The sequence below is a fragment of the Phaseolus vulgaris genome, chromosome 6 (assembly GCF_000499845.2).
Source record: "Phaseolus vulgaris cultivar G19833 chromosome 6, P. vulgaris v2.0, whole genome shotgun sequence".
In the NCBI taxonomy this organism is placed as follows: Eukaryota; Viridiplantae; Streptophyta; class Magnoliopsida; order Fabales; family Fabaceae; genus Phaseolus; species Phaseolus vulgaris.
This window is the reverse complement of record NC_023754.2, coordinates 29,521,489-29,548,955: the sequence shown is the minus strand read 5'-3', so window position 1 is coordinate 29,548,955 and position 27,467 is coordinate 29,521,489. Positions and strand designations below refer to the sequence as shown.

General features: G+C 30.6%; 4 protein-coding genes across 5 annotated transcripts; 3 read left to right on the top strand and 1 right to left on the bottom strand.

Moving 5' to 3' along the window:
- Positions 1-2,361: 2,361 nt before the first annotated feature.
- On the top strand, positions 2,362-6,206 carry LOC137832713 (squalene epoxidase 3-like). 2 transcript variants are annotated; one of them, XM_068641022.1, is made up of 9 exons: positions 2,362-2,462; positions 2,587-2,853; positions 3,443-3,554; positions 3,740-3,914; positions 4,005-4,173; positions 4,441-4,662; positions 4,755-5,030; positions 5,365-5,643; positions 5,826-6,206. In XM_068641022.1, exons 2-9 carry the CDS (start codon positions 2,608-2,610, stop codon positions 5,937-5,939), a joined length of 1,593 nt encoding a protein of 530 aa, XP_068497123.1. In that variant the 5' UTR covers positions 2,362-2,462; positions 2,587-2,607; the 3' UTR covers positions 5,940-6,206. The 2 variants fall into 2 exon arrangements, with proteins under 2 accessions (XP_068497123.1, XP_068497122.1); XM_068641021.1 differs by lacking the exon at positions 2,362-2,462 and having other exon boundaries at positions 2,471-2,853.
- Positions 6,207-7,451: 1,245 nt separating this feature from the next.
- Positions 7,452-11,219, top strand: LOC137832712 (uncharacterized). Its single transcript, XM_068641020.1, has 4 exons — positions 7,452-7,699; positions 8,201-8,377; positions 10,108-10,498; positions 10,603-11,219. Exons 2-4 carry the CDS (start codon positions 8,209-8,211, stop codon positions 10,919-10,921), a joined length of 879 nt encoding a protein of 292 aa, XP_068497121.1. The 5' UTR covers positions 7,452-7,699; positions 8,201-8,208; the 3' UTR covers positions 10,922-11,219.
- A 1,597-nt stretch (positions 11,220-12,816) lies between these two features.
- LOC137832711 (DUF21 domain-containing protein At2g14520-like) lies at positions 12,817-16,843 on the bottom strand. Its single transcript, XM_068641017.1, has 11 exons — positions 16,128-16,843; positions 15,662-15,738; positions 15,486-15,569; positions 15,112-15,225; positions 14,896-14,982; positions 14,335-14,474; positions 14,156-14,243; positions 13,898-13,971; positions 13,695-13,819; positions 13,254-13,519; positions 12,817-13,176 (listed from the first exon to the last, which is right to left on the bottom strand). The coding sequence occupies exons 1-11, from the start codon at positions 16,303-16,305 to the stop codon at positions 13,132-13,134; spliced, it is 1,278 nt and encodes a 425-aa protein (XP_068497118.1). The 5' UTR covers positions 16,306-16,843; the 3' UTR covers positions 12,817-13,131.
- Positions 16,844-20,348: 3,505 nt separating this feature from the next.
- LOC137832709 (probable pectin methylesterase CGR3) lies at positions 20,349-25,919 on the top strand. The gene is made up of 7 exons (XM_068641015.1): positions 20,349-20,490; positions 21,284-21,424; positions 21,649-21,688; positions 22,558-22,599; positions 23,870-24,244; positions 24,508-24,563; positions 25,452-25,919. The coding sequence occupies exons 2-7, from the start codon at positions 21,302-21,304 to the stop codon at positions 25,602-25,604; spliced, it is 789 nt and encodes a 262-aa protein (XP_068497116.1). The 5' UTR covers positions 20,349-20,490; positions 21,284-21,301; the 3' UTR covers positions 25,605-25,919.
- The last annotated feature ends 1,548 nt before the right edge of the window (positions 25,920-27,467 follow it).

The following is a 27,467-nucleotide window of genomic DNA, read 5'->3' as shown; positions in this document are numbered from 1 at the left end:
TTGACGATCGGAGTCTACCATTGAACTCCTGATAGTGAACACTACAAGATTACTCGATCAAAGTCCCAGATAGAGTAAGTTCATTTTTTCTATTCTCTTTGAGTCAAATTTTGAACTTGTTAGGTTGTCTCTGTCTATGCCTTGCATGTAAATCTTTTAGCTTCAGGGTGAATTTCTGTTAGCTTAGGGACCTAGTGACATAGTTAGATTTTTTACCAGGACTTTGTGGTGCAGGATAATTATCTTTAAGCTTTTGGTAGATTTGGAACTCTTAGTGAACACTTGCTTAAGTTTATGTAAGGGAAACTCATCTTATTATTTTTAATAGAAACCATCTGGATGTTATGGGGGTGACATGCTCACCAGTTTCAACTTTTGCTTGGTCACCAGTTTCAACTTTTGCTTGTAGGATTGTCTCTTTTAAAGAGTAAATTATTATTTAAATTAAAAATAATAATATTTATATTGATTCCTTATTTTTAATATAGTACTAAATTTTTTATTTATAAAATAACTAAAATAAATTTTTAAATAAAAAATTACAATTTATTAATCATATATATTTTTAAAAAATTGTAAACCTTATTTTCTTTGAAAAAAATGAAAAACTAGCCTAGTTCAAATATGAGCTGCAGTGAGGATAATAATCTTTCAGATGGGATTTTGAATTTAAAAATAAAAAAGGATTGGGTTGGATAAATAAGAGTGAGTTGGATTTTGTAAAACAAGTTAAAATATTCATTAGAGAAAAAAATTCTAATTATACACTATCCTATGATAATAAACATTAACCTAAAATAACCATTTGACTTTTTATTTTTATTTACACATAATTAAGTTTATGAAATATTTTGCATTAAATTTAGTTTAACTTTATTTATTTATTTTTACTTGAAATGAAGAGTTCAATTCATGAAGAGTACATTTTTTAATTTTTTTTTGAATTAAGACACTGAATTTAGTTCACTAATTGTTAATGGTGTTTTTTCACAATTTTAGATTATTTGTGATAGATAATAAGTTGACTATGGAATTGTTTTGATATGATAGTTAGTTGTGAATATATTAATGATCTATCTAATACCTACCACCATGTTTAAGGCTATCTGTCCCCCCAATCACCACCTTATTATAGTATATATTAAAACCCACTTTTCCAACCAAAATTTAAATTAAGCTTTTATAAATATATTAAAAGATAAATTTATATTAATTAAAGTTTCTTTCTGAAAAATAAAACTAAGTGAAAATTTAACATTTTGTTCATAGTTAAAATTATTAATTAAAATTATAAAATGGTTAAACTAATTTAATGAAAATAAAATTATAAAAATGAATATTCGTATATGACATTTTTGAGTAACTATAAATTTAATTTTTTTTATTAGTTTTAAACATTCGTAACTGCTTATTCAATTATCAATTGGTTTTATTATATTTCTGGTGTAAATATTATATTTGTATTATTCTTCTTATATTTACTATATATAGTAATATATATAAAAGGATATTTTTTGTGTATATAACTTTTTTAAACTTATTTTTTATAATATTAAAATAAAATAATATAATTGACAGTTATTTTTTTACATTAACAATTATATTATTTTATAAATATTTTATTCAGTTTCATTTTTTAATTAAATAATTTTCTTATTTAGTAATTTTATTTATTTATTTATTCAATAAAATAATAATTAAATATATTTTTTATTTTAAAATAATTAAATAACATATTTTTTAAAAAATAACGAGTATATAGTTTTTAATACCATTTTTATAAAATTATATACATATATTTTATACTGTATTATTTTTTAAATTAATTATTTGTAAAAGTAATAAAAACTATAAAAATAATAAATTATATATATATATATATATATATATATATATATATATATATATATATACTCAGAATCACATTTATTTTCACTGATAATTTAATAGGGATGTTTTCCATATTGGTGTAATGTGTTGGTGAAATTTCTAAAATGGGTAAAAAAAATTATTCACGTAATAGGTAAAGTTGTTAATGTTAAACACTATTTTCATAAATAGAATACCTGAAATTTAAGATTTGTGTATTTTTTAGACGGTTTATTAATTAAATTAATTTTACTCTAAAACAAACAACTCAATGTTTTTTTAAATTATTTCAATATTATAATTAGTTTAACTATTTATTAATTATTTTGTCATTCAAAAACCATTTGTCAATGTAAAAGGTATTAAAAATTATGTTATCAATTATTTTCTATCAATAACATTAAAAGTTAACCTTAAAAACTAAGATATTATTTAGTGTAAAAATTAAATAGTTGATGATTATATGAAGCTCTACACTGTTCATTATTTTTTCTCTGTTTTAAGAATTGTTTGAAGATTTTCTGAACTTGCAAGATAAAATGAGATGAAGAAGTGATTGCACCTGTAATAAGTAGAAAGGGAAAGAGAAGAAGGTAGGTTAGTTTGCATTTAAGTTGGGCAGTTATAACATGTCAAACTTCACTTGGAAAGTCCACACTTAGTTCCATCATCATCATCATCATCACCCTTTTCATTTATCTTTGCTTTACTTTTCAGGCTTTGTTCGATCTATTGAAGATGGATTTTGAATACATTTTGGGTGGAATTACAGCTTCTACTATGGTGCTTCTATTTGTTCTATTCAGTTCTGCATCAAAGAAGGAGGCCAAAGATTTAGCACATGCAGAAAATAATGGAGGCACTATGATAACAACGACAACATCAGAAAATGGAAACCGACATCAAGAAATTTCACCAACCATGGACATCATCATTGTCGGTGCTGGGGTTGCTGGTGCAGCCCTTGCTTGCACACTTGGCAAGGTAGAACAAAGTGGAAACCTTTTCTTTTCATCTGTGTAATGTCTTTTGCAGATATGTTTTGATTCACACACATATATATATAATAATAACAATAATGAAGTTACAAGACATGTTTATATAGGTTTCATAGAACATTTATGCTAAAGATTAATATCTCATTTTTTTCCTTCAACCAGAAAAAAAAAAAGTTCAAAAACTGAAAAGTTGTCTTCCTCTGAACGTTCTTAGAACAACACCACAAAATACATATGTAATGAGATTCATATTCTTTGCAGACATCTACTAGATATTAGGATATTTCATTTTTCATAAATGGGTTCAAACCTCATCTTATAAATCGATTTTATGAGGTTAAATTAAATTTAAAGTCCATTTCTTAAGATCTATAGTACCACTCGCTTTCAGGTTGTTATCAGATCACATAATATATATTTTCACGCACGAGTTTATAGCTTCGGCGTAAGATATTTATAGTTGAGCTTTTAAGTTCTTGCTATTTTCAGGATGGCGTAAAAGCTTTTTACATAATGAATTAAGTAGTCATTGCTGTAAAAGGATGAATGATGTTGATATATGGTCCTTGTTTCAGGAAGGAAGGCGAGTGCATGTTATTGAAAGGGACTTGACTGAACCAGACAGGATTGTGGGGGAATTGCTACAACCTGGAGGTTATCTCAAGCTAATTGAGTTGGATCTCCAAGGTAAGCGAGTATCATCTTTGTAAGATTTGAGTCAATTAGAGATTAAAACATTTTATAGAATAGATGAATGGAAAATTGTGGAGAATTGTTGTAATCAATCGATTTTAGGTATAAAGAACTCCATTTTCCTCTGCTGTTCAAATTCAATACTCTTATTAACTGATGAATGTTGTGAGTTGTTGCAGATTGTGTGGGTGAGATTGATTCTCAGCAAGTCTTTGGGTATGCTCTTTACAAAGATGGGAAAAATACCAAGCTTTCTTATCCCTTGGAAAAGTTTGACTCTGATGTTTCTGGAAGAAGCTTTCACAATGGCCGATTCATACAGAGACTGCGTGAAAAGGCTTCAACTCTTCCAAAGTATACAAACTTTTACCATCTTTTAAGGAAAATGTTTCTGAAAAGGATTTTTTTTCCTTTGCATGCTCAAATTGTTGGAAATCTGTGCAGTGTAAAATTAGAACAAGGGACTGTGACATCTCTGGTAGAAGAAAATGGAGTCATCAAAGGGGTAAACTACAAAAGCAGGAGTGGACAAGAGCTCACAGCTAAGGCTCCCCTCACTATAGTATGTGATGGTTGTTTTTCCAACTTGAGACGTTCTCTCTGCAACCCAAAGGTAAACATCCTAAGTTTTTCTCTTTCTTTATCATATCACTTACCAAAGTATTAATTAGTTTTTATAAATGATCAATCTTCATCGAAGAACTTCTCTTGGTACACACTGTGTCTATTCTGTTATTTTTAAGGTAATTGTACTAAGATAGACACTGTATCTTATATGCGAAACATTTATCTGCATCACTAGTAATGGCTTAGAATTATTTAAGAGTATGTTTTCTACTTAACTTATATTGCACTGAAGTGGGTTTATTTATTTATGCAGGTTGATGTAGCATCTCATTTTGTTGGTCTGGTCCTAGAGAACTGCAATCTTCCATATGCCAACCATGGACACGTTATCTTGGGTGATCCTTCTCCCATTTTGTTTTATCCCATAAGTAGCACCGAGATTCGGTGTCTGGTTGATGTGCCTGCAGGCGAAAAATTACCTTCCCTTGGTAATGGTGACATGGCTCGTTATTTGAAAACAGTAGTTGCTCCACAGGTGCAAAGAAGTATCCTAGTCTTTGGCTTGACATAACATTCTAAATTATCAATGAACATATTCTTCAACTAACAACAATTTGTGTGTTTCAGGTTCCCCCAGAGTTGCATGCTTCTTTTATAGCAGCAGTTGACAAAGGAAACATAAGATGCATGCCAAACAGAAGCATGCCTGCATCTCCATATCCCACACCTGGTGCTCTTCTCATGGGAGATGCCTTCAACATGCGTCACCCTTTAACTGGAGGAGGAATGACTGTGGCTTTGTCTGACATTGTTTTGCTAAGGAACCTTCTTAGACCCCTCCTTGATCTGCATGATGCTAATGCTCTTTGCAAATATCTTGAATCATTCTACACCCTACGCAAGGTTAACATTCATTACTCAAAGCATAGTAGTCATGTATATACAGTTTCACATCATCAGCAAATCAGAAATCAATTTTAATACATACCACTCTAATAGTTATTATTAAAGTCAACAAACTCCTCATATATGATGATTCCTGACTAGTTAATGTGTAAAAGAGTTTAATCATATATATTATCACTTATACACTTCCACCTAAATGATTAAGCTTCTTTTATTTCATAGTGAATAATAACAACAGTTAAACTTTCTTTTAATCAAATAGCCTTGTCATGTTCTGTCAGTAGTATTGGTTTGAGAAAATGTGATAGGTTCTTCTGGATTATGTTTGCAGCCAATGGCATCTACAATAAACACATTAGCAGGGGCATTATACAAGGTGTTTTGTGCATCCCCTGACCCAGCTAGAAAGGAAATGCGCCAAGCTTGTTTTGATTATTTAAGCCTTGGAGGTGTTTTCTCAGATGGACCAATATCTCTACTCTCAGGCCTAAATCCTCGTCCATTAAGCTTGGTTCTCCACTTCTTTGCTGTGGCTATATACGGTGTTGCTCGCTTACTCCTACCATTTCCTTCTCTAAAACGCATGTGGATTGGAGCTAGATTGATTTCCGTGAGTACTTTTTGCATTTCTTAATGGTTAAACATGCACCATCTTTCTCATGTCAACCATAATCTTTGCTGCAACATTATCATATTCCAAATCATGACCAATTCTTGCATCAGTAGAATGTTTAATATATGGTACATTAAAAACTTGTGATTTTGAATCAATTTTGTTGTTGAGATTTTCAGGGTGCCTCTGCTATCATTTTCCCCATTATCAGGGCTGAAGGAATTAGACAAATGTTCTTCCCGGTGACTGTGCCAGCATATTACAGAACACCTCCTACCAATTTGCATGATTAAATATACCACTTGGAGAAAAGACATGCATGAACATATAACCTGTGTTTGCATTCTATGTATCTGTGATTACACCTACTAAGAAGGAAAAATAAGTGAGCCTAGAGGAGAATTGTAGTATAGAAGGCTCCATATATTGGTTTTGTCTGTCTGCAATATGCATATTTTGTCTGGATACAATTTTTAAACGTATCGTGTCTACCTCATACAAAAACTAAATGTCAAATCAAGTCCAAATAAGATCAAGTCCAATGACTGTTTTTGCCTGCACCTCCATATCTTCTTCTGGCATGTCCATACACAACATAAAAATATATTTTTATCCTTCTTGTGCCACCTCCATATAATAACTTCTAGATTATGTAATCTGGAAACCATTTGAAAAAAGACTTCTGGATTACATAATCCGGAAGTTAAAAAAGACTTCCAGATTATGTAATCCGTAAAGTAATCATGCATATGAAAAAAAGACTTCTTGGATTATATAATCCATAAACTAATTACAAATTTGAAAAATGACTTCCGGATTATGTAATCCAGAATATTATAGAAGAGCATTTTTGAAAATACAAAAATCTATGAAGGTGAGAGAAGAAGGTATGAAGGTGCAGGAATCGAATTCTGATATAATCGAACCACCCAAAACTTTTAATTGATAAGTGATAATATTATTAATAGAAGTTATACATATATATACTAATTGATGAGAAATAATATCAATGATTTTTTAAAAAAAATCAATCACGACACAAGGATATTAAATTTTAAAGTATGATCACTTTTTCTTCAAAATCATGTTTTTTTTACATAAATTTGTTGGAAGTCATGTTAAGAATATAATAAAACGCATAGCCATTAACAATTAGTTAAATTTTAGCAGAAAATAAATATATGACACAACTAAGTCTAACAGTTTGTTGTTTATCAAGTATTTGTAAATATAGGTGAAGCATAAAATTATACTAATTAAACAATACAAAGATAAGATTATTTTAACAATAGTAAAATTATAAATTAAAATATAAAATTACACATACTAAAAAATTCCTATTAATGCAATGTTATTTAATAGTAAATTATAAATATTTCATTATACTAAGTATTATTAATTGAATAAAATTGAGTTTTAATTAAATTTTATATTTTAGGAAAGTGTTACTTGTAAAAATGACCAAAAAAAAGTTGGTAAGTTTATAGTAAATTTGGGAGTATACATTCATATTTTCATTTTCTTACAAATAATTTTAAAATATACATTTTTATATCTCTATCCTTAAATTAATTTTTAAAAATGTTCAATGGTTAGAAAATAATTTAATATCACGTTTTTTTTCTGGATATTTAAAATATAATTTATATCTATTTATTATAAATTTAATTATAATATAATTTATATACAAAAATATCTGTTATTATACATTTTAATCACATAAAATTAACTATTTATTTTGTACCGTGTATAAGTTAAATACTAATTTTAATTAAATAAGAAAAGTATATATTTAACCCCAACTCAGCTGAAGATAGAGAATAGAATCTGGTTGTGATTGACAGCTACACCAACACAACACAAAATTCCATCGCCTCTCTCTCTCTTCTCCTCTCTCTCTCTCTCTCATCGCCTTCGACAAGACAGGGATCCCCACTTGGAGAGCACCGCCGTCACTGATTGAAGAGAAACTTCGGTGACGGAGCTCGCCACTGCCACCACCAACGTTTCAATTGGTCACCCTGCACTTTAACCCTCTTTCAACTAAAAATCGGTACTTTCTGCTGCATCCATCATCATCATCTATTTAACTGTGCTCCTTGTTTCGTTTTATTGAAATCCCATCGTTTACATTTTTTGTGCGTTTTAGGGATTTAACGATTTGATCGTTACTTTTTTATGCCATAAAGTTTCTCTGGGATTGGGAATTTGTGATTCAATTTGAAATTCAGAAAGTTTTTGGCACGGTTTTTTACTCAACAAGTACAAGCGTTGAAAAAAAAAAACTTAATGGTGCATGTGGTTGTGATCACATGATTTTAGGTTATTTGATTGATTTGTGCATTGAGAAGGCCTTGGGAACTTAACGATGTCTGTAATATGTGAAATCATAGTTTTGTTTTTGCCTTTTTGCTGTATATTTTGTCTCTTTCCCCTTCCCAACTCAAAGCAGTACAGCATCCTGGAATTGTTTCATTGTTTTATTTAAGGTTGTGTATTCAATTAAAGTCTCATTTCTTTTGTTTTTTGTTTTGTTTTTGGGTAATATGGCCAGACACTGAAATGGATTTGGAGACTGAAAACAGATTAGCTGCTATCCTTATGAGGGAAGCAGCAGAATTACGGCGGCAGTCTGCAAGGGAAGGTGTTCTGGCTTATCTTCGAAAGCCTGACGTACGGACTCGGCCAAATTCGCGATTCCTCACTGCTACTGTACGTGGAGTTCAACAAGGTTATTTTTAGTCATATATTTTAGACTGAGCTTCATTACCATTGCCCTATATTGGCTTGAGTTTTATGGCTGTGCTTCTGAGAAAAGTTGTCAGATTGTGTTGGAATTAGGAAATGATATTTATGTTTCTGTTTCACTGTTTGATGATTGTATCAATAGCCTGTCTTTCAATTGATTTTTTTGAGTGCTGTGTATACCCATGAGTTCAAAACAATTCTTATTCAACTTTAATTTTGGGGTGGGGGTGGGGGGAGGGTGGTTAGGAAGTAGATGGAGGGAAACAACTTACTGTTTCTAGTGGTGACTTGTGGTGGAAGGCTTAAATTCCTTCATATAAGCACATCATTGCAGCCTATGCTGCCACTAGCAACAAATTGCCTATGGCGGTTGGCAAAAAATCTGCCATGTTTCCATGGCACCACCATTTAAGAAGAATGCCCATGGTTTATATGGGAATTGGACATGCAGATTTGTTAGAGATTAGGATAGGTGCGTGTGGAAGTTGATTTTTTGGAAGGAAAGGGAAGAGAGGAAATGTTTTATTTCTAATAAATATTCTTTAATTTGCTAATCTAAAAAAAATGAAAGATTTGCGTAAACTTTAGAGGCTAAAGGATGATTATGTGGAGGACATTAGGAGGCTGTCTGGTCAGTGAGTAGTGCAGATAATTTTCGGCAGGAAATATTACTGCATGGCATTTTGGAACTAGGAAATGCAATTGGAGAAAGAAGAATGTGGTGAACACTTTTAAGATAGTGAACATGGTATGGGTTTTTTTGGAGAATTGTTTTATTGAAAAGAAATTGTTCGAGAGAAATAAGAGAAGTCACAAAAACAGTGGCAAGGTAATGGTGGAGCTGTAGATGTCATCTTTAGCTGCCTCATTATCATACTTACTAATACATTATAATAATATGTCTTGGGGATAATCAAAACTATTAGAATATAAAGTGTAAAGAGAGCCGTGCAAATTATGTAAAAATTATTGTTAGCATTGGCTGACTCCATATATTTTCCTTTTTCTTTGCATGAACAAATAAGAAAAATAGAAAAGAATGCAATAATACCCAATATTGTTCCTTTGCTGGGTGTTAAAAGGTGCATGAAAAATAAACGAGAAAAAATCATTTACAGAATTAGTATATCACCACTCATCTATCCATATTTTTTTTATTACACTTCATCCATCCATATTGTGTCTAAGATTTAGTTTTGAGTTTTTATTTAGTAGTTCTTTAAGATAAAGATTTAATGACATGTTCTTCTTACTTTGTTGAAATAGTGCAGTGTTTTGGCTAACAAAGTTTTAGGTGAATCGTATATTGGACAAAGTTGTTAAATAACCATTACAGCATTGCCATAGCATTTTTTTACCCTTCCACCATAAGCAATTTGTAAACAGAGATCCTCAATGGTGGTACCATCGGCTACATTGACAACCTCAATGTTTATTTGGCAGAATTATGGCCTTCTGCCATCTATCATTCATAACCTTGATCAAAGGGTATGCCTCAAGTTGTGACTAGCATGACACTGGGTCTCATGAGTCATGACTACTTTACCCTAGATGAATACTGAAATTACTTTCATTTCTTTTAAGCGTTTGTGACAGACAAATCACCCTCCTCCTCCTCCTCTGTTGCTAAATGTTTTACATCTAATATTATGTGTACATGACCTGATAGTTTATTAGTAATCATATTGAATTTCTTTTGGTGTTCTCTACCAGCAAATCGAGTAGTGGAAGTGAATGAGATGTGGCGATTGCGGCAAAAAGAACTGGAGCTTGATAAACGGATTAAAGAAAAATCAATTGATAAAAAAAGCAAAGATAGAAGTCATAGGGATGATAACTCATCAAGATGCACGGGAAGACATGCCGATAACAACACTAGAGCCTCTGCCTCACGTTCAAATAATAGAGAATATGGGCTGGATAAAAATGATAAAAGCAGCAGTGACAGAAGTCACAAGGATGATAACTCATCAAGAAGCCCAGGAAGAGATGCTGTAGTGGATAAAAGCCCTAGTTTCTATACTTCATGCTCGAGTGAAAGAGAGCATGAGCATGGTGTGGAAGGTTTAAAGGATGAAGAGCTTGAAGAGTTTCTGCACTCAAGGTATTATTTGTCTCTTATGCCTTTTGTTGTTTTATGTGTGTGCATACTCTAGTATAATATCTCTGATTTTTTTTAGAACTAAAGAAACTCCATTTTGGTATTAGGACCAAACGAGGCAGAGGTGCTGTTGGCCCAAGGATGGATGAGACTGGACCTTACCTTCCTCCTGATGCAGATGGGGAGCCTGGTACTAGTCCGAATGCAAGGCATCACCGTGTTATTTTTGGTCCGGAGAAGCCCTTGTCATTGGGATCATATGAATCTTCTTATGAGGAGGAGCTCCATGAAGAAAGGCGGAAAAAGAGTAAAAGGTCTCACTCTAGGAGCTCGGACAAGGAGCATTCTAAGAGGCGCAAGTCCAAAGATAAATCTAAGCATAAGAAAAAGAAAAGGGAGGAGAAAAGAAGTAAACATCATCACTAAGGCTCTTATGTAACTTGATGTTTTCAGACGAAGGATATAGTCAATTTGGATGAAACTCGTGTTTGTACTTAGCGCATATGATTTTCTGTAACATGAAATGCAAATCTAACTAGCTTGGCCACAGAAAAGGTTACTTAGACAACCATCAAACATTTTAAACTTCAGCTTGGGGCGTAGGTTTCTTAGTCCTTCATCAATTGCTTGTCTTGACCTCAGTAGCTTGTTTGGAGCAATTCACCTTGTGTTTCATCATCATCCGGTCAATATCAGTGTCATGAATATCATGGACATTTTCCTATCCGTGTCATTATAAACATTATATATTATCTTCATCAACCTCTTTAAAATTACAGCACCACTCACTTCATTGTTGGCATTCATTCCATACCATCATGGGTCGTGGAATTTTCCCAAAATGTCAAACCAGAAATTATGTAACATGTAGAAGATTCAATGATGGCCCTTGTTTAAGTGTATGATGGCACAAATATCAACTTTTGTTGTGGATTACCCTATGTAGAAAAATATTTTTGCACTTACACCAGAGGAGTAAATTTCTTTTCAATATACTCCCTGGGAAAAAAAGCTCCCTAGTCCATCAAGACTAAAATTGAAATGTCATCATTGTATTGAAATTGTTGATGACATTTCAAGGTTTAGTCATGGTCTTATTAGGCTTCCAATACTATTAAAATTATTTGTTAATATTAAGTACTTGATAAGTAACCCTATGGAGTAAAGGGGATCATATGCAGATTTGTAAGCGCTTTATTTGATTTTTCTTATTTATTTATTTTGTTTGTTTTTAACATTACTTGCTTTATAGAGTAATTTAATAAATCAAATGATTATAAATAACATATTTTTTTTTAAGTTTTAATACCTCGGACTTCAACTTTTAGTTTTTATTATATTTTTTATTTTTTAATAAATTGGACTTCCTTGAGAAATTTTTAAATTATTGCATTCAACTTTTAGTTTTAAAAATTACATTCTTCTATTTTAATATTAATATTTTAATTTTTAAAGACGTGTTTCATTGTCCTTTGGTACATGTTTTCTAATTTATTTTATTTTAAAAAATTGAATTCAACTATTGTAATCAATACATTGATATTTACAATTAGTAATCCATTTTGATTACAGAAGCAATGGAAAACGTGAGGCCTGGTACTAATAATAATAATAATACAAACAAAAGGAGAAGACAAATGCAATTCAATAATTTTAAGATACTATAATTATTTTAGAAATAGTAGTTTTACCCAAGTTTCAACAATCTTACATTTTGATTAAGGCACGTTATACCATGTCATAGATTCATGATAAAGGTCAAAATTAAAGATACTTTAAATCATTTTCATTTTCAAAATACAAATCAAGATTACATCTATATATAACAGACACTATAACATATAACAGACACTAATACAATACAATAAGAATACAAAAATAAATATAATTTTTATACAATAAGAATACAAAAATAAATATAATTTTTAAAATATAAAATACGAAACACAAATTTATATATTATATAATTATTATAAATTATATAAATTAATAATAAATATTTATATATAAATATATTTTAGTATTCTTTTTTAAGAAAAAAATATTTTTATGATTGATTCAAAAGAATTTATTCATTCCTTTTATAATCATAAATTTATTTTTTATACACTAAATTTGAAGTTTAAAAAAATTAATATATTTTTTTTTTAAATTGTATTAGAATTATCAAAAAAAAAAATTAAATATTTTTTGAATTATTCACCTCATCCATACATCTCGCTACGACGGACTTATCTGAAACATAAACTTATCTGAAACATAAAGTCTGAAACATAAACATGTGTTCAGACACCAACACAATATTTAATAGAGTCCGAATCTTATAGGAGTAAACACTTTAAATAGTGTATGCACAATTGAATTATTGTACCTCAAATCAATGCATTTGTTGTCATTCTCCACTGTCTTACAACAAAATACGATGATGTTGATACACATAACATCAAGAAAAAGAAAAATAATTTTGATGTAAACGTATTAACAAAAATAGATTCTACCATGGATGAGGGCTTGTCCCGTTCTAATCACATTAACTGTTCATCCCCCAACAGTTCTTCTGATTATCTAATGTAATCATCTACGAATCTAAGATGAGTATGTGAAATTTAAGGTGACAGACTGTAGAAAGATCATTGTCATGAATCTTCAAATTGATGATCGGTCTCATCAAAGATCTCCTCCTGCAAAAAGATATTGATGTTAATAAAAGATTCAAAGGAAATAAAATTGTTCAGAGAGATCTTAATAAACTTGGTACCTGTAAAAGCTCTTCAATGACATCTTCCATGGTAATAATTCCAACAGCTTCTTCTTTTTCTGGCAGCGTTGGAAGTGTATTTCCATCTATTTCCAAAATATCTGAGTACATATTTTTTGACCATTTTCTGCTCCTGGAGCCACCCCTGTTGGAATTATTTGAGTTTGGAAAGCTCTTCCACTTTTGGAGTGATCTCTTGCTTTTCAACATATTATTATTCTCTTGGGGGGTCTTCTCCCCATCAATGTCTACCTTCACATCTCTCACTGAGCTCGTTTCACATGCATTACAGAGAAAGGGAGCATTGATTATGATGTGAAAGAAATTCTCAATTTGAAACAGAATGAAAACGAATTGTTCACATTAAGCATTAGATAATCACTGGTTGTAATCTCATTGTGCATAGATAAATTGTTTAACCTAATTTGAGCATGTGATTACCATTGGCATGATTGTTGGACGAGTGTTGACCTGTCTTGTCAGTGTGTCTGATAACAACAGCCATGTGGCTATGGCCCTTCTGGAACTCGTTCAAAATATCATACAGTGGCATCGTTTCTGGAACCCTGTTATTATATGTAATGTAATTTCAGTGGTAGTTGTAATGTGTCTTCCTTAAAACTTGCAAAGCATAAAGAGAATACCTTGGGATTCTCCTTATTGTCACACTTTTCACCGATAACCCTTCTTCTGGGTCAATTCTCAGTAAATTCTTGACCTGAAAGTAAGATGTTTGCATGCTCAAAGTTAAAGCACATGCAATGAATCTTAATAAGTTTGTAATAATCTTCTTGGAAACAAAATTAACAGATTGAAGCTCACAGAAATTGGTGCAAATTTCTCATAACGGAAAATGACTGTTTAATGATGGATTGAAGAAAAACAAGAGACCCGATTCATACCAAGATAAGTCCAATAATGTTTGCAGTCTCCTCGTAGTAGACAGGGACTCTGCTATGCCCTTTCTCCAATATTAGATTCATCAATTCCCTGCTTAAAACAAGCATTGGGTTTGATGATAAAATGCTGTGTAAGATACATAAGGTAGTTTTCAGTTCATAACTTTTTGAGTCACATTTACCTATCAAGCTTTGAATTAATATCAACAGAAAATATTTCTCTTATGGGAGTCATGGCATCACTGGCTGTCTTCTCAGAGAGTTCAAGTGCTCCAGCAATGATTGTTGTTTCATCATGTGTCAGTTCTCCACCTTTTCCAGCCTAATATAATAAAATTCATCATGAACAACAACAACATAAAGAAGGAAGCATGAGTGTCCAAGTGAAAGGGTCTAAATACATAGCCACAAAAGAATATAAGATGACTAATCATACATTGACAACCTCATTTCAAGATATACAACATGTGATTCATGATATGAAGAAAAAGTATTTTCATCATTTCATGAAAAAAACTGAAATTTTAAGCAAATAAATGGATTGTAGACTGGTGGAAATTGTCAATCTCAATATAAATAATCCTTACTGACAATATTCACAGTATTATTCACAGTATTGGAAGTAAATTGTAGCATACTAATGAAGTAACAAGATAAGCACAGAAAATTACAAGCCTTCAACTTCAAGAGAATACAATGAATAGACGCATGCTCAATCCAAAACATCAAAAAGGCTCTGATACCTCATTTCCATGCAGATTTACAAGTGTTTTCAACTCAGCTCTACGGAAAAGTGCTTCATGTCGATGCCCAAGCAAATAGTCCAACAACTGGAAAACCAAATAAAGGGAACAAAAGAAAGCCAAGAAGATCAAGAGAATCAATTATTAACCAATTAAATTGGATCCATGTTTACTCGAACAAAACTAACTAAAAAAGTACTAACAATTGTATGTCACCTTGCTAATTGGATAGGCAACAGGAAAACATATCCATACAAGGACACGGACAAATGGAGCCACTGTTGCACCAATCGCTAATCCATACCGAGAACAAATTGATTGTGGTATAATCTACATACAGGTCAACACATGTCAGAACAATTTTACACTGCAAGAAGAGTAGCTAAGTCCAAAGATACTCTTAAGACAGTTATATGTTAGTGAATATGTGCTATTAAATGCAGCATTCTAGGATCAAAACATCAATTACTTCTAATGATCTGGTCTGAATTATTTCCACTGATGAAGTAATCATAATTCAACACGAGCTTCTGACTTTCCCAACCAGATGCATGTGTTATGTGTAACATATAAGGAGAAAACTTTCTCACCTCACCAAACAGGAGAATTAATGTTACTGAAATCAGGACAGCACCCCATGCAACAACTAGACTATCAAGAAAGATAGGAAGTGCCTGACAAAAGTAACACCCATATCCAATATTAGCAGAATCTTTTGGCATAACCATTTGATTAAATACACACTAACACATGATTTTAGTTCTACCTCCATGGCTGCAGCGTTGCAAATTAGAAGGGTGCAAAGCAACAAATGTTGATTTCTGACAACAGGCAATATCTTTGCTGTGAAGACAAAACACACAAGTTAAAACATCTCTGGATTCAATAATAACCTCCATAAGAATGTTCATTTCTATTTCTTCAGTGATAAAGCTTTCACAGATTAGGAATGATTCTCAGTATTCGAGTAGCTTAGTAAGGGAAAGACTTAATTATTATTAAAACTACAAATCACCAAACACCCTTGACTTAATTTTCTGCCCTGCTTACTATTCCTCCTACCCAATATTTAAGTGTCACTTAAAGAAAGCTGATTAAACCGACCTTGTTTCAGTAGGGAAAAACTAAAATTGAAATGTTCTTACTCTGATTCAAGTAGATGGTTTAAACTTTTTAAGCAATAAACAAAAATCTCAGAACTGATGCATGTTTTGATTATGATGAGAAAATACCGGCATGTTTGCGATCCTGAGGGGTGCCAGACTTGGCAAGAACCTCAAGATCAACAAGACTCAAGGACATGAGTCCTAAAGTGAGCCCTGACATCAATCCAGCAAACAACACAAGCAGCACAATTATCAGTAACCGTATGAAAAACTGAGTTTCACAGCACTTGTATTCCACCGCCATTGAAAAACCACTCTCCAACTGGTTGTCTGTTGTTGAGGATGATGTCCTTGTGTCTCAATCCTAGCAAGAGTTAGAGCAAGAAGTCCATCGCTTTAAAGGGTATCCTAGTTATGTTGAAAAGATGGTTTCTTTAATAAATGGAATGCGTAGAAGGTGGAGGAGTGTTGGGTTTGTTTGAGAGTGGTTTTTTCCCAAAGAAGACTGTTGTCAAATGAATGCTAGAGTTGCTCAAACAGAACACTCTATCTGGGTAGGTCGGTGAGAGATCATAGTCATCGAATCGTTATGTAGCTTGCTAAAGAAGGGACCCACCACAGCACAAGTTGGCATTTTAATAAAGGTGCCATGTGTTTTTGAGTTGGATAATGCCCCTTTACTACTCATGCAGACACACACAAACACGAATACGAGATTGTTCCTGCTTCTGATTCTTGTTCTGTTTCCTTTTGGTAAATTAATGTTCCTCGTTCCACTACTTGTTGGAAAGAAGATGTATATATAAAGAGAACCGGTGAACAAGACACTTCTAACACTGAAACAGGAAAGAATGGATACTTCTTTCTTTCTTTTGTACGTGTTTCTTTAAAAATAATTTTTTTTTCTCTATTGAAAATCATGTTTATAGTTGTGAAAAATACATGTAACTTATTCTAAAGAATTTTTGTGCAGTGATATAAGATCATTTTTTAATAAGTAGTATATATAATTTACATTTTTAATAACTATCTAATAAATCAATTTTAATTTATAACTAGGTCAACTTTTTTTTCTTAATTAAATTTTATAAACTTAGTTATTTTTAATTAATTTAATTAAAATTATATATTTTTAAATCAATTTTTATTAAAAATATTTGCTCAGTGTTATTTTTTATTTTCATTTATATATATATATATATGGTTTGACTTTGTTGTTAAATGTAGTCGTTATTTATTTTTAATTTTTTTATCCGACATTGACAGTGGGATGAAAGAACTAAAGAATATGCAACAGTGAAATAACAACACAACTTGAAAGAACTAGAAAAACTAAATAGATTGGACGTGAGAATATTCTAAAGAGTAATTATATTTTGACAACTTACTATAAAATATTAATATTTATAATAAAAAAAAGTTAAAAATTAAAAAATGTCTTTAATAAAATATTAGACAAAATGTAAAATATTAAAATAATTTTTAAAATTAAAAAAATTAAAAAAATTAAAAAAATTAAAATATTAATATTTAGTGGGGTGTAAAGTGAAACAAGTATAAAATATTAATATTTATAATAAAAGAAATTAAAAATTAAAAAATATCTTTAATAAAATATTAGACAAAATGTAAAATGTTAAAATAATTTTTAAAATTAAAAAAATTAAAAAAAATTAAAATATTAATATTTAATGGGATGTAAAGTGAAACAATGGTCAAAGAATATTTTCCTACTCACTTGACTCTCCTTATAATTATCTAAAGAGTTTCTAAATATAAAATGTAAGTCTTTTTAAATCGATATTTCCTTAAACCATTTTAAAAGATATTTCAAAATCGATTCTTCAATAAAATGATGTTAAAAGTACTGTTAATTATTACAGAAAAATATTACTACACTTTTTTAAGATTATATATATATATTTAAATAAGTGTAAATATTACTTTGCTTTTTGTCTTTTTAGATGCAATTACATGAGAAAGAAGAGTTTATTTCACGATAATGTGAATGAAAGATGAGGTAAGATGGAAGAGATTAGAGCCGGAAATTAAATGAAAAATACGAGGTGTGCATGATAAAAAAAATTAATTTTTAATTGGTTAGATAGATTAATATAAACGATGACTGAAAAAATTCTTATAATGTTACATCACCGTCAACTTCTATATTATCTAATGTAATCTAACAATAAATTCTAAAATTAAATTATTTGATAAAAATATTAAACAATGTAAAAGCTAGAATTTTTCTAAGTAAATTTATCTTTCAACCAAAATATTGTTAATGGTTATTTAATCCTAATAAGTATTTTGGTCGATGAATCTGCTTAAGGATATAAGTTTTGAAAGATGCTTTATTTAATAGGTATGAATTTTTTATCACATCTCCAATGAAATAACAATAATAAATAATTGTCAAAATGATACCTATCTTATTTTTTTCAATGTTAAATATAAAAAAAAAATTATAATTATATTAATATTAAATGATAATATCAAATAACAATTGGATAAATGTTAAATAATTATAAAAAAATATGAAATGTGTAATTTATAAATAAATTATAAAATTAAGAACCAAATAAGAGTTAAAATAAATCTTAAATTACCTCATAAATTAAAAGTGTTTAAGTAATTTAAAACCATAATAAAAATGAAAATGAGTAATTAGGACGAATATTTAAACTATGCAAGTATATATTTATTCTTGTCCTGTATTTAATTGAAAAAGTTAAATATTATCGATACATACATTTATATTCATAATTGGAACAAATTCAAAAAGTGATAATTAGACGGTTTTAAGACTTTTTTTTTTGCTTATCCTTCATTAACTCCTTGACTACTACCCCAAGAAAAGAGAAAAGATAAAAGAAAAAAAGAAAAGAAGAAGAATATCCTCTCATAATTAAAACTAATCAAATCACTTGAATACTGAATGTGTAATTAGATTTTTTTATACATTCATTTTTCAATTTTCTTTTATCATTTTTAGATAATTAGATAGAGATCATGTGATTTTTTTTTATTTTTTTTATTTCAACTCAAATAAATAGAATTTCATCTCTTTTATGATAATGGAAACTTAGATAAAAAAAAACCATTATTAAAAATTAGTCTTCTTGATATTTAAAAAAAAGATAAATCAAATATAAGAAATATAAGCATTATTTTTTTTATCTTTTATCTTTTGTTTAATAATATTTTTTTCATGTAATGATAAATGATTGTTGTTACTTGAGGTATCAGTCTAGCTGAGATCTTAAGTGACATAGTGATACCGCTTTTATTTAAAAAAAAAATATAAGAAATATAATTTCCTAATTTCAAATTTTTATTTAATAAGGAATTATCTTACATTACACAACATCATGCATTCTTCTTGACCAGCCTACAATTCACTCTTTATAGCTCATTTTCTTCTATCCATTTAATGCTTGACCACTCACTTGTGTCTAGAATGTTTTGTTTTTTCTTTTTACTTTTTACTTTTTTCTAAGTTAAATCGTCCTATTTTATTATTATATTTTAAAACAAGTTTAGCTTTTTTTTTTTAATTTGTGTTAAGTGTAGCATTTGATTTTCCATATTTGTGGAAATAGAAACAACCCATGATATATTTTATAAAAAAATCAAAAGGAAATGTTTTTAAAATGCATTCAAAGTGGGTATTATTTTATTTTAGATTAAAATATAATAAAAGTGTATTTCCTTTTTCTTTTTTTATATTATTTAAAAAATTATCCCAACCACACCTCGACACGCAATCAGCTGAAATTCCTTGGAGAGGCCCATTCACATTAACTTTGATCCATTCATTCATTATTAGGACCCAAAATCAACCAACACATTTTTCTGATCTACTATTACACTTATTTCAATTCAATAAAATATCCCAATATTATCTCTTCAGTAACACTTCAAACTTCATTTTCTCTAATAAAAAAATGTCTATCATTTTACCACCAAAAATACAAAATTGATGGTTTAGATTCACTTAAGTGAAAAATCAACGTTTATTCCAGATAGATTACATTTAAAAATTAACTGCATATTTTTAAAAATCAGTAAAGTAATTTATAATTTCTTTAAAATAAACTAAAGCGTCATAAATATTTATAAAATAGTTTATACATAAATTTTATTTTGTTTTTTATTTTCCTCTAATTCGAAAAATATCAAATGGAATTTTGGAATATATATACCCAAAAAAAGTAAGTTTGGAAAGGTAGTGCAGAGATAACTAACCCAACCCAACAGGGAAATCAATACAGTAATAAATAATGAATAATAATGCAAAAATTTATTCCAAAAACAAATAAAATAGAATAAAATAGGAATAAGAAGAATATATTAATGCATGAACCCGAATCCACCGCTTTGAGTTGTGAGTCTCTTTCAGTCACAGAACAGAGGAAGAGCACACTGCACAGATCTGGGTAGTCACTGAAGGGATCTACCCTCTTTCATTTCTCATCACTATTCTAAGGTAATCTCTTTTCCTAATTTTCCCTTTTCCCCACTTTGCTTTTCATGCACTCTATGTGCTACAAGATCACACTTTTAATTCGCAACTCAACATTTCTCATTTTTCTTTCTTTACTACATTCACAAGGTATATGACTCACTCAATTCGATCTGTTTCGTACTTGTACTCCATTTTACTTAACCCCTTTTTTGGGTTTAGTTCCACTGGATCGATTTGCTTTTACTTGTTCATCTTTCATTGTTTATATTCTGAAACTGGTGCTGCGTATTTGTGCTTAGGCGTAGAGTATTCAGTCATTGTAAGATTGGAGCTTTTTGGAATCAATTATGTTATAGTGATGTGTTTGTCAAGTAGGACTAACAACTTCACACGCTTAGAGTTCTATGGGAAGTGATATGAAACTTTTAAAAAGGAGTTTGCCGTACTGAGTTTGATGGGATTGTTAGGCGAATTTTTCTGTGTGTAACTTCGGTACTTGGCACCGCTGAATATGCTGCAAGTGTGTTATATCTTGTATCCTATTAGTAGATGTTGGAGATCCTTATAGACTTGAGATAGGACCAATTCATAGTATATTACTGGATGCAAAACTCACCTTACAAGTTGGTTTGTAACTTTGAGATAAAGTTAAAGTTCACTTATTAAGTTCTATTGGACCACCTATAAATATCTAGTTTCACACACATTATTTATTTCTCAACAAAAGCTGCCCTCTAGCAGCTTAGGCAGCAGATACTTACAATTTTACTTATTTGAAACACACAACCGAGCTTGTTTCTATAACTTGTGGTAGGTCTGAAGGCTCATTATCATGTCAAGGAGGCCAGTAAATCCTTCACGTCGGTTGGCTGATGATGGAAGTATACCATTTGTGGCATCTATCCAGTCTAAATCTCAAAACTCTCCCCTCCTATCTATTGGGCTTGTAATTCTGGTATGTTTTCTTTGAAATATGTATCTTAACATGAAAATAGTCTGATTTCATTTAATTTAAATTGCAATGTTTCTGTTTCTGTTTGATACACCATGTGTGCTCAATATACCTTGTTCCCCCTGTTCCTAACTCAATATACAGTTTTCTCATTTTACTATATTATATTCGTCACTGCTTGATGTCAACACATTGTATTTAATAAATTGACATTTACAAATTTTCAGGGTGCAATCCTGTTGATTGGTTATTGTTACAGCAGTTCAGGTTTGTACTTTGTCACCAATCTGTTCAGTTGAGTCTGGAGCCCTCATAAAGAAAGAATTATAATAAAATAATTAAAGGATTTTAAATTTTTTGTCCGCTAAATATTGTGTTTGAAATGTCAAGCTACCTATCAGAGTGAACTTTTTGGATACAGTCTTTTAGACCTGATCACTGTACAACTTCCTAGGGTATATTAAGTTTGGATTGCGACTTTTGGTCATTAAGAAAAATGTGGTCTTATATAAATGTAACTGAAGAAAAAAACGTGGAATATAAATGTAACAAGTTGCTGAAGCAGTAGCAGAGAGCGCTAGAGGAAAAATATGTAGACTTTTGTGGAGGTCATGCTTTAAAAGTAAAAAATTAAGAAAAGTTCTTTGTAAACATTCATATTTGGAAAGAATTTTGAGGTAGCTAAAAGGGCACGCTAGTCAAGTTTAGAAGAGAACACAAATCCTCTTCTGAACTCGGCTAATTTATTGATTTCTTTGAATTTCTATCCACCAGATTTGGTGAATTAGTCAAACTCATTAAGGGAACTGTTTTAATTCCTCTATCACCCTGAAAAATGCAGTGAAGAGCTTTAATGTCGGATAAGTCTTCATTGTAAACCAACCACATACAAGTTAGATCAGCATGTTGATTAATACATATTATACCAGTCTCATGGATCCTAGTCATCCTATCATTGATCATTCAGTCAACTCAAATATGAATTTTAGCGAGAAAATATTTGTATAAAATACAAAGAAAAGTGGCTAACATCACTGTATAAACTAACAAGAAGATATTCTATTTCATGAACTTGCACTTGCTATAAAATTCTATTGATACTGATATTGACTTTGATTTGTTTGGTCACATGGCAGGTGGAGTTAGCAGTGATATCAAAGATTTTAGTAAACTTGAAGGTAAACAAAACTAACCTTATCCTGTTTTATGTTTGAAATTGTTCTGCTCATGTAGAATTTCCCGTGTAAGGCAGCTTAGGAGTGTGTTTATATGAAACTACGGTAAAGAATGTATGAAATGATTCATTTCCTTTAATTTATTTACTCCTTTCTTTGTCTCCTTTTATTTTTCAATTCATTTGTATGTCTCCCTAAAACATGCACATTTTGATTTTTGACCTCGTGGTTTCATCCCATAGCTTGCTCTTTGGTTAAGGGTGGATAGTTTGGTTTAAAACTATAAAGTTGTTGTTTGTTTTCGTATACTTATCGACATACAAGTATAGAACTATAGATAGGATTATCAGATTTTGCATCGTATTTTACCTTCAGATCTTCAATCTATTAATAACTTCTATTGGTTTTTGGAAACATGCTCAATTATCATTTCCTTAAATTTGTATCCATTTTCATGTTCTTAAATCTGTATTGTGAAATTGATAATTGTTTTCTATTTTCTGTTTACAAATCTCATCAACTAAAATAGTTTTATTGACCGTGTTTATAATATCTTTGTATGCTCAAACATGAGAAATTGCGACTATTTGGGCTTTACCAAGAATGATTTTGATCAGATCAATACTGGAACTAAAGGCCTTGCAATTTTTGCAGTGGTTGTTCCCAGTAAAGCCAAGCACAGAAATGTGTCTCGTGGTTTGGCTGGCTGGAGTGAGGTGGTGTCTATCATTATAGAGAGAAAAGTGGATAATGTATAAACGTGAGTCTTGTCAGCATTGAGAAAAAAAAACTGTTAGATTTCAAGTGTGAATTTGTCCCACATTATTGAGTAGGAATGAAGCTGAAGAGTAGTATATAAGAAACAAGACCCACATACCCATTGCCTTAAGGTTTTGGGTTGGAAGTGGTGTCTTGACTTTCTTATATGAAATGCTTATGACTCATTGGTGCCAAACCATTTTGGCGTTTTCCCACACAAAAATCAATAAAGAGCAAGTGGCAAGAAATTTTGTTTTTTCCGTTTATTATCCTAAAGATATGAGAAAATAAAGAATTGACTAGTTGATGATACTGTATTATATCTTGTGGCTGGTTTTTACACTTTTACTGGGAACTATACGATACTGGTATCATAATGGGAATGGTAGACATTATCAACATCTTTTTGTTCTATAAGTATGAGCACATTCATTGACATTTAATATATAGAATTGTAGATTTCAAATCTTAAGCAATTCTTTTGAATTTAAACAGCTCAAGTGTTCATATGCAGGTGGTACATCATGCTCATCGGAAGTCCTACAGGCATTGCCCATTTTGAAGAAAGCATATGGAGACAGCATGCATAAGGTTTTGCATGTTGGCCCTGACTCTTGTTCTGTGGTATCTAGTTTGTTCGAAGAAGAGGATACCGAGGCTTGGGGAATAGAACCGTATGAGTTAGATGATGTTGGTGCTAAGTGTAAAAGTCTTGTACACAAGGGCATTGTGCGAGTGGCTGATATAAAGTTTCCTCTACCTTATCGACCAAAGTCATTTTCTCTGGTCCTTGTGTCAGATGCATTGGATTACTTATCTCCAAAATACCTGAATAAAACCCTGCCTGAGTTGGCGAGGGTATCGGCTGATGGTGTTGTTATTTTTGCAGGTACATTGAAACTTAATATAGATCTGGATTTGTCTAAGGCATTTGTTTTGGCATATTTATTTCGCTGATTAGGGTCATATTTGCCAAGACCTAGGCTATTCTAGTCATGATAAACTGATGATCTTACCAGTTTTTTATTGTCTTCAAATCATGCTCTTTTACTTTATCATTCACAAGACAACAACTCATGTTGGCTGTGATAGAAAATTGAGTATCGATTCACTTCTGATTTTTTTTCTCCTGAATCTCATTTTCATGCATAGGTTATCCAGGTCAGCAGAGAACTAGAGGTGAAGAAGTGGCCAAATTTGGTCGTCCAGTAAGTGACTGTATTTTATTGAACTTGATGCTTTTTTGACAACATAGGAATCTAAGCTAATGACTTATCTTCACCATCAACTTGATTGCAAAATTGCCCATTCTGCATTTTTTTGGGGCACTACATAGGAGAAATCTATATTGGTGCTGGTTAGTTAGTATAAATAACTGGATGGAAAGGTTACAGAAATATTTTTATTAGGACTCAAAAGAAAGTACAGATAGGACATAGAAAATTGTAGTCCTAGATTGAAGTAAAGGAAGCTTGGATAGTAGAAAGAGAGTGATAAATGACTATAATGCATTGGGAAGTCTTGTTGGAGGAATATAAATATGAATTTACTTGACAATTGACATTACGCTCACATTGTTTTTTAAAAAATGAATATGCACCTTGGGAAGTATTAAGTTACTTCATGAATCGCTTTCTTTATATTTGTTAGTGAATAATGACCAAATCATTTTGAGGTTCATAAATAATAATCAGTGTTTTGTTTTTTTATCAGTAAGAAAAAATAAATAAATATGCTCCACTTCAGTGATGGACCAACCCTAATACATAGTATAGTGAAGGCATACCACTTACCCTACCAAACCACACCCCAACAGAATGCCTACATCTACCAACCAAACAAACAATCCCAACCAAGCTGTCAAATTAATAAAACATGAATTCGTACCACTTAAAGTCCTTACAAAATCAAGCATCCCTCAACAACACAAAGAAAACAACTCAACCGGCATAAAACAGTCACAAGCTTTTAATAATCAGTGTGGCCAAAACATGGAAAACAAATTATTGGTCAGTGATAGAGTTTTAAAAAGTATTGGCAAAGAACAAAGCATTGTCATTAATTCAGCTTCTCCCCTTCTGGTTCTTTTTATGAAGGCCAAATTGCGCAGCTCGTCTTGGTGGATAAGATTTTTTGTTCAGACTGGTTTAGATGAAAATGAAACTGCTGGAAAGAAGTTTGAACAGGCTTCAGTGAAGAAGGCATACAAGCCAGCATGCCAAGTTTTTCACCTCAAATCTTACCCTTGAAACTTCACTCTCTTGTTTTTGTTCTCCACTTAAGTAATGCTTACAAGCCATGCCGATGAGATGGCCATCTTGAGCACCCGAAGGGTAAAGTTCCATAAATTATTCTGTTGAATTATAGTTCCATGGTGACCACATATTTTAGATTCAATTATTATGTATTTTATTGCCAACCCATTGTAAACTATTTTTGTCTTCATAGTGTTCCACATATTTTGTGTTCACAAATTCTCTTTGCTTCTTCGGTAAAGTATGTACTCTTTAGGAAACTCACTGATTGACTCATTTATGGCCATTACAGATAATTTTACTTTATTAGCAGAAGCTGTATTATTTCATTCTTCTATAGTATATGACGGGATAACCATATTTGTTTCTCTTTTCACCAAAACTTCTTCATGTCTATCTACTTTTACTCTTCTCCACAGTTGTTACCGATGGTTTATGACACCTTTGTAGTTTTTAGATAACCAAAAATTTATATGATTAAAATACTAATTTTGAATATTTTTTCTTATACATAATATTGATTTCTCTGAAGGCTTAAAAGTTAAAATAGTCCAGAAATGGGGAAACGACTCCATGTAAATAAAACATTTTAGCTTACAAAATTAGCTTTTAGACTGATAAACTTTATCTTAATTTCTCGGACCATGAATTATATCTAAGTTAATCATCACAACAAAGAGTTATATGTTATTCAACATAACTATAAAATATACTAATTGCAAGGGCTTATATTTTTAATTGTTTACTTATTAAAAAAGTTATTTTATTAAATTTTATTTAAGTAATTTTATTGGTAACAAGATGGGGGTAGTCGTTACTTATGTTTTCTTATCTTTGATTTATCAATTAATTTACTTTATTCTTTTTAAAAAAAAATAACTTGTTGATGAATTCATTAGATAGTTTTCTTATACAATAAGGTTGAGTATACAATTTTTTTAGGTAAATTAGGTGTCTAAATCGTATAAAAAATGTATTTTTGACACTTATCATTGTTGTAAGAATGAAGATTCATACATGTTAATATAATATGCGTCAAAGATAAAGTATAGTCCAAAAGCAAAAAGAGAAGAAAAAAGTTCAGACGAATTGTGACATTATCCATAATTAACGATGTAAGAGTTCCGAAATTTATGGTGAGAATTGATGGAGAAGAAGCATATGAAGTGTTGGGTTGGATCATCTCCCCATATCATTGCCAGATTCATAACATGTGAACTTATCAATTATATGCATAGATTTAGTGATACCGTCATCGATTTTGATGTGTTTCAGTCATACTTTCAATAGTATCAATACAAAAGTCAAAGATAAAAGTCACATGCATCCCTTTACAGTTAAAAATGGTTGCCACATTCATAAAATCTTTAGAATTTTATACATAAATTTCATCGAGTATGCCACATTCATGTTACAACAAAGAAAAGAAAAGAGAACAAATAAAATATATATTTCGAAAGTTAGCAATATATTTAAAAATAATTAGGTAAATATATTTATTTTTCATTTCCTAAAATCATTCTATTCTATTTATTAAAAACTGTTGTACTGGTGAGGTTTGAGCACCCCTTCTTATCATGAATGTTTTATATTTGTTATAGGAGAGTTATATGAGAGTATCTCTTCAAAGCAAGGTGAAGTAAGCAAGGTGAAGTTATTATAGTGTGATATATTCGATAAAACTTAAGTTTGAATATGAATTTTGGTGAAAATTTTGAAAATATATCAGAGTTTTAAGAAGTTTTAATCCTCTCCTCGATCCAAACAAAAGTGAGAGAGTTTTATCTTTATTAATACGTAAATAATTTTTATATACACTAATATTTATTATATTTTATATTTTTTTTATAAATAATA